General features: G+C 38.1%; 1 protein-coding gene across 1 annotated transcript; it reads right to left on the bottom strand.

The window, feature by feature from the left end:
• Window positions 1–3,102: 3,102 nt before the first annotated feature.
• LOC108727852 (protein IWS1 homolog) lies at window positions 3,103–5,413 on the bottom strand (the record flags this gene model as incomplete). Its single annotated transcript, XM_018456129.1, has 2 exons — window positions 3,103–3,180; window positions 3,340–5,413. Coding segments are annotated over 2 exons (2,152 nt in total), but the record flags the coding sequence as incomplete, so codon positions are not given.
• Between the last annotated feature and the right edge of the window lie 65 nt (window positions 5,414–5,478).

Here is a 5,478-nt window from a genome sequence, read left to right as displayed (position 1 = left end):
TAATATTATTGGTTTAGACGACTTCTCAACTGAGAGGGTATAATTCAACCCTGCAGTGCTGAAGATAGTTATAACCAATAATTATTAATGAATCAGTGCTCAAAATAATTATAGTGTTTACTTACTATTCGTTGCTTAAGTGACGAGGATGGCTTCCTTCCTTCCTTCCTTCCTTCTTTCCTTCCTTCCTTCTTTCCTTCTAGTAGTTGGTAGAGGCTCGATGTATCATTTATGTCGTGCGTTTAATTCGTCGCGTTGTTTATTTAATTTAATTCGCTTATTTGAGGATAGGTAGTTGAATGATAACACTGATTTTAAACTTAATTAAAGAATATAATTATATATTTAATTGTACAAAACTTCTTACGATTAACTTCTTTTTTTTATTAAGAAATAGTAAGTTCCGGATTTATACGGGAATGTGACGCACGGCGGACGCGCGGAGAGAAATGATTTCGCAAAGTTGTCAGGCTTAAACTCGGTATACGAGGTATACTCGGAATAAGCTGACGATTCACTCTCTAACTCTGACGTTCAAAATCTCCGATCATATTCTCCAACTTCTGATCATATTCTCCGATGCTCGCTCGAATGGAGCGTCTTATATAGGTGAGGGATGTCCCCCACTAGTTTGCTGTGGTTCCTTTGTCCGTTGTCGTGACGTCATAGAGCGGGGGTACGCTGGATACTGAGTAGCCAGTGTAGCTACTGCCGAGTCCGTGACGAATTTGCCGGCGCCGCTCTGGCGGTGGAACGGCGGAGCTTCATTAGCCTCATTGGCCTCAGGGATCACGTTCTCTTGGTTTCTTATCGTACTTATTCTATTATAGCTTATCGCATAGTGCTTCTATTACAGTTGTAGCGTCGTTTTATCGGGTTCGTGGAATTTATCTTATCATGTGGTAGCTTTATTATTGTTCTTAAAATTTACCTTATCGTATAACATTCGTTTATTTCTATCTTATCGCATGGTGCTATATTACGGTTCTTAGAATTTATCTTATCTTACCCATGGTTTATTTCCGTTCTTAGAATTCGTCTTATCTTATCGAGAGGTTTATTTCTTATCTTATCAAGTGGTTTATTTCCTTTGCGCAAGAGGTAGCGTTTTATCGAAATATGAAATAGGAAACAAGAGTCATTACAAAGATTACAATTTCCTGTTGTGAAAGACTTGGCGTTCGGGTGATGATAACATTATTTATTGTTAAGTTCTATCTTATCTGTTATTCGAGAACGTTCTAGAACGTTATTCCAGGATGTTAGTGATTACAATAGAGGCTCTTGTTCATGCATATCTTATCGTTTTTCCGTCGTACTGACGAGGGTCGCTCGGTATCGGGTTGCGTTTATCTCGTGTTACTGGTTTAATACTTCTATTCGATTGTAACAAAGGCCGTTTCGCATATGGCGCATTGTCTTATTCTAACGATTTATTATTTCTATATGTTTACAATGGAAGCTGTTTCGCATATGGCGCATTGTCTTATTCTAACGATTTGTTATTTCTACGTGCTTACAATGAAGGCTGTTTCGCATATGGCGCATTGTCTTATTCTAACGATTTCCGGCGTAGGGCCTTGATGGTTCTATACTTGTTATTTGTTAGTCATGAAATAAGAGTTTTGAAAGGGTCTTTGTTGCTTATGTGATAAATATTTCCTGGAAGGTTAAGATGAGATATGGAGGTTGTTAAATAAAGGCATATAGTTGAGTTAGTTCGTTGGATTATTATAAAGGTAGAGTGGTTTATCGATGGAGCTGTCGTTAGGGTGTAGCCGGACATTCATTAAATATCTTTACCTTGAGTTGATTCTCTTTACCTTTTTAGTCCGTTGTCTTTGATTTGGTCGCCAGCTTGTTTTTCCTTTGTAACAAGCAAGGTAGTTTCGGAAGACTTGGGCTGCCGTGCGCCTGAATGCTCTCTGTATCGATGCCCTTCCTTCCTTCTTAATGATGTAGCCTTGATATAGTCCTTGCCTCTTTTTCGGGTTTCGGATTTCCTCAGGCAGCTACTGGACCGGCTGCACCCTTATCAGACTTCGTTGTTTTAAAATCTTATTTTAGTATCGCACCGCTCGTTTAGATTTTTGTTTTAATAGTTTTAGTTAGAGTCTCTTTGTTTAACGGTGGATAGGGTGAACGTATTAGGACTTGAGTGATTGTATAAAAAATATAATCTTTATTGAAATAACTTAACAATTCGTTCACTCAGTCTCATTCACTCTTATAATGTTTTTACCTTTACGTTCGTTTACTCAAACAGGGCTTGAGCTTTACCCTTTTTCGCGTGTCGCGTTATTTCTCGGGCAATGGCGTCGGTTTTTACGCACCGTTTTTGTCGCCGCTCTTACCGCGCTTTATCTCGCGTTTTTAGCCCCTAAATCAAATCCTTAGATCTTCACGGCCCTATTCAGACCGATCTGATCGCGAGTAATCCTTAATCGCGCTTTATTACGATATTGCGCAACGCTTTTACTATCCGCGTTTCCGATCACGTCTTTCGCGGTTCGTTGCTTGGATTCAACTACTCTCTTCTTCTTCATATTTCCCTTCCGTTGCCTTTCTTTTCCGGCTTCTTGTCGATCGGGATTGGTTTGCCCTTTCCTGGTCATCGCTGGTTATTGGGTAGCCTAACCTACCGTATCACCGATCATTTCCGCCGTTTTTTCGATTTCTGATTGGTTATAAGGTCAACGGGTATCGCTCTTTCATTCTGAGGGTCTAACCCTCTCACTCATTCACTTACTTATCCTATGATAACTTAACCTCGGTGGTTTCCTATTTTACCGATTTATCCTCTTTCTAGAAATAATAAAAATTAACGATTAAATCTTAGCTTAATATGTTTATAAGGTATATTACAACCTAAAAATTAATAAAATTATCGAACTGCCGACTTACGAAATAAATAATTATAATCGATAGGTTTCCTTTCTACCTTATCGACCTCTTTACTGCGGCTAATACTGAAATCCTTTTCAGAGTTAAAACTTTGTGTTATTTCTATCGTTTATGGGTTTACATATAATAAAATACGGCTTAAGAATAAAAATACATATATTTCTTATTTTAATAATAATTTCTTTTTTTGTTTCAGGTTTATTTCTTCTCTTCCTGGATCTGGACCTCGTTCGCCATTTCCTGGTCTTCCAAGGTGAGTATCAGTTGTTTGGTCTCCTGTTGTTATAAAATAAATTGTCTCCTGTTGTTATAAAATAAATTGTAATTGTGGCCGAATCTATTCGGTCACATACTCCTCGCTTAAAGTTGTTTAAAAATGAAATTTTTTAACGAGTTTATTAATCTTTATAATTTATTTTATCGTAGTTAACTTACGATGTCCTCTTTTATTGCGTCTTTTGAGACAAATCTCCCTGAGATTCTTGGTCTTCCCCTTGCGACTTCTGCTTTCGTCTGTTTCTTTTTCTCTAATGGTTCTTCAGATGATTCGTCGCTGGATTGTTGTTTCTTTCTTTTAGCCGGTTGATCTTGGTTTGACGTTTCCGGTACGACGTTTTCCTTTGTATAATCCTTGGATGTAGACGGTATCTCGATATTCGTTATCGTTGGCTTTATGAGATCTATTACTCGTGCCTCGGTCATTGCGTATTTCTTAAATCTTGTATCTGCGCTTGTTATTTGTTCCGCTTTCAATACACGGTTCCTTGTAATTTGTCCATTGTTGACAGTATAGTGAAGTTGGTACATCGCTGTTTCCTTTTCTTTTTCTTGCTTGAGATTTTGAATCACAAAGGTAGCGCTTACCTTGCATATGTCTTTTCCTTTGTCGTCCTGGATCTTAAATGAATCCTCTACGATTCTCCTTTTGTATGTTAAATTCTTACATGTCTCCATTATTTTTCTAATTTCCGTCTGCTGGATTGTCGTTCTGAGGTCTTTGGTGGGTTGATCCTGTGGTACTTGCCTCAGTTTTTGTAGCATAAATTTCATTTCCTTTAGTTGTCTTCTTCTTCTTAAGACTTCGAACTTTCTCTCAATTTCTACTTTCAATGCTTCCGCAACTTCTTTCTCTTCCTTTTCTAACTCCGTCAAATCGAAGTTTACGTCCGTCTCTGACGATGACATTTTTCTTCCTCTTATTATCTTTTCTTCTAGATCTCCTGCTTTTCTTACTTTATTTACGACTGTTTTCGTGGCACTGTCTGTATTTGCCTTTACGCGGTTTTCCGTCGTTGTTGATAATGTTTGGCATGAATTACGCAATTGTTGCGATGGGTAACCTTGTTTCGTTTTGGGGCTGGACTTCCATGTAACTTCCTTCTTGTTTATCTTCATCTTCAGAGTGTTTCCAGGAATGGTCTGTGTTTTCTCGCTTTGGAGATCCTTGCCATCAGTTTTATACCCTTCTTCACTCGAAAATCCTTTTTCTTCTTTGTCTGACTCATCCGTAGTATCCTTTGGATTTATAAAATAGTCCTTTAGCCTCTTTGTGCATTTTTCTGCACTTTGTCTTGTGTTTGACTTTCTTAATATTGATTTAACGTTTATTACGGCTTTTCGCTCGTTTCTGCGCCTATTTGTTAATTCAGGCAAATCTTCAATTTTCTTGACCTCTAATTGGTCTAATATATAAGTTTCATTATAATTTTCAGGTTGATGTTCCTGTTCGTATTCTTTTGATGTATCTTGCCTTTCTTTGTTTCTTTGGAGCAAATTTTCTTCTTTTTCTTTCGTTGAAGTAAGTTCGGTTTTTACCTTGCCTTGCGATTGGCTGAAAATTCTTTCTGTTATTCCATATTGATCTTGAGCGGTTTTCTCCTCGCTATGATCTTCCTTTTTAATTGGTAGGTCGCTCATCCCTATAGATTTGAAGCTGTTGTTGTCGGGTTGTTTCAATTCCCTGTCAACTTCGTTATTGTCCCTTTTTGACTTTAGGGTTGTTTTCAGAGTTCTACCTCTTTCTTCTCTCTTCCATTGACTTTCCAATAAGATCGTGTCTTCTGAATCTAAATCTGATGATATTTCTTCATCGCTATCACTTATCGTGATTAAATTTATTTGTATATTATTGACGCATTCTTCGTCTTCTGAGCTGTTTTCTCGCTCTTGATCCGGTAGGGAATGTTCATCCTCGTACCTCTCGTTATCTGAGTATTGTTCCTCTGACTCATTTTGTGAATATTGTTCTTTGTAACTTTCGGCCTCTTGTTGTGTATACTCCGTATCCTCATTGTCTTCGAAGTCCTCCTCGCTATGGCGTTCTCCGTTGTTATGCGGTCCGCCTTGGGGTTTTGTTGGATCTTCGTCGTAGTCTTCTAAATCTTCTTCAATACTCTCGAAGTTCTCCTCGCTTTGGCGTTCTTCGTCATTTTGCGTTTCGCCTTGAGGTCTTGTTGAATCTTCGTTGTCGTCTTCTAATTCTTCCTGTGTAGGCCTATACTGCGCTTCCCTATGAGGTCTTATTTGCCTCGAGTTATAAATGCCTATTTCATTAATATTCTTGAGGCTTTCACG

The sequence above is a fragment of the Mycetomoellerius zeteki genome, unplaced genomic scaffold (genome assembly GCF_001594055.1).
Source record: "Mycetomoellerius zeteki isolate Tzet28-1 unplaced genomic scaffold, Tzet1.0 scaffold551, whole genome shotgun sequence".
NCBI classification, from domain to species: Eukaryota; Metazoa; Arthropoda; class Insecta; order Hymenoptera; family Formicidae; genus Mycetomoellerius; species Mycetomoellerius zeteki.
This window is presented reverse-complemented; position numbering and strand designations above follow the sequence as displayed.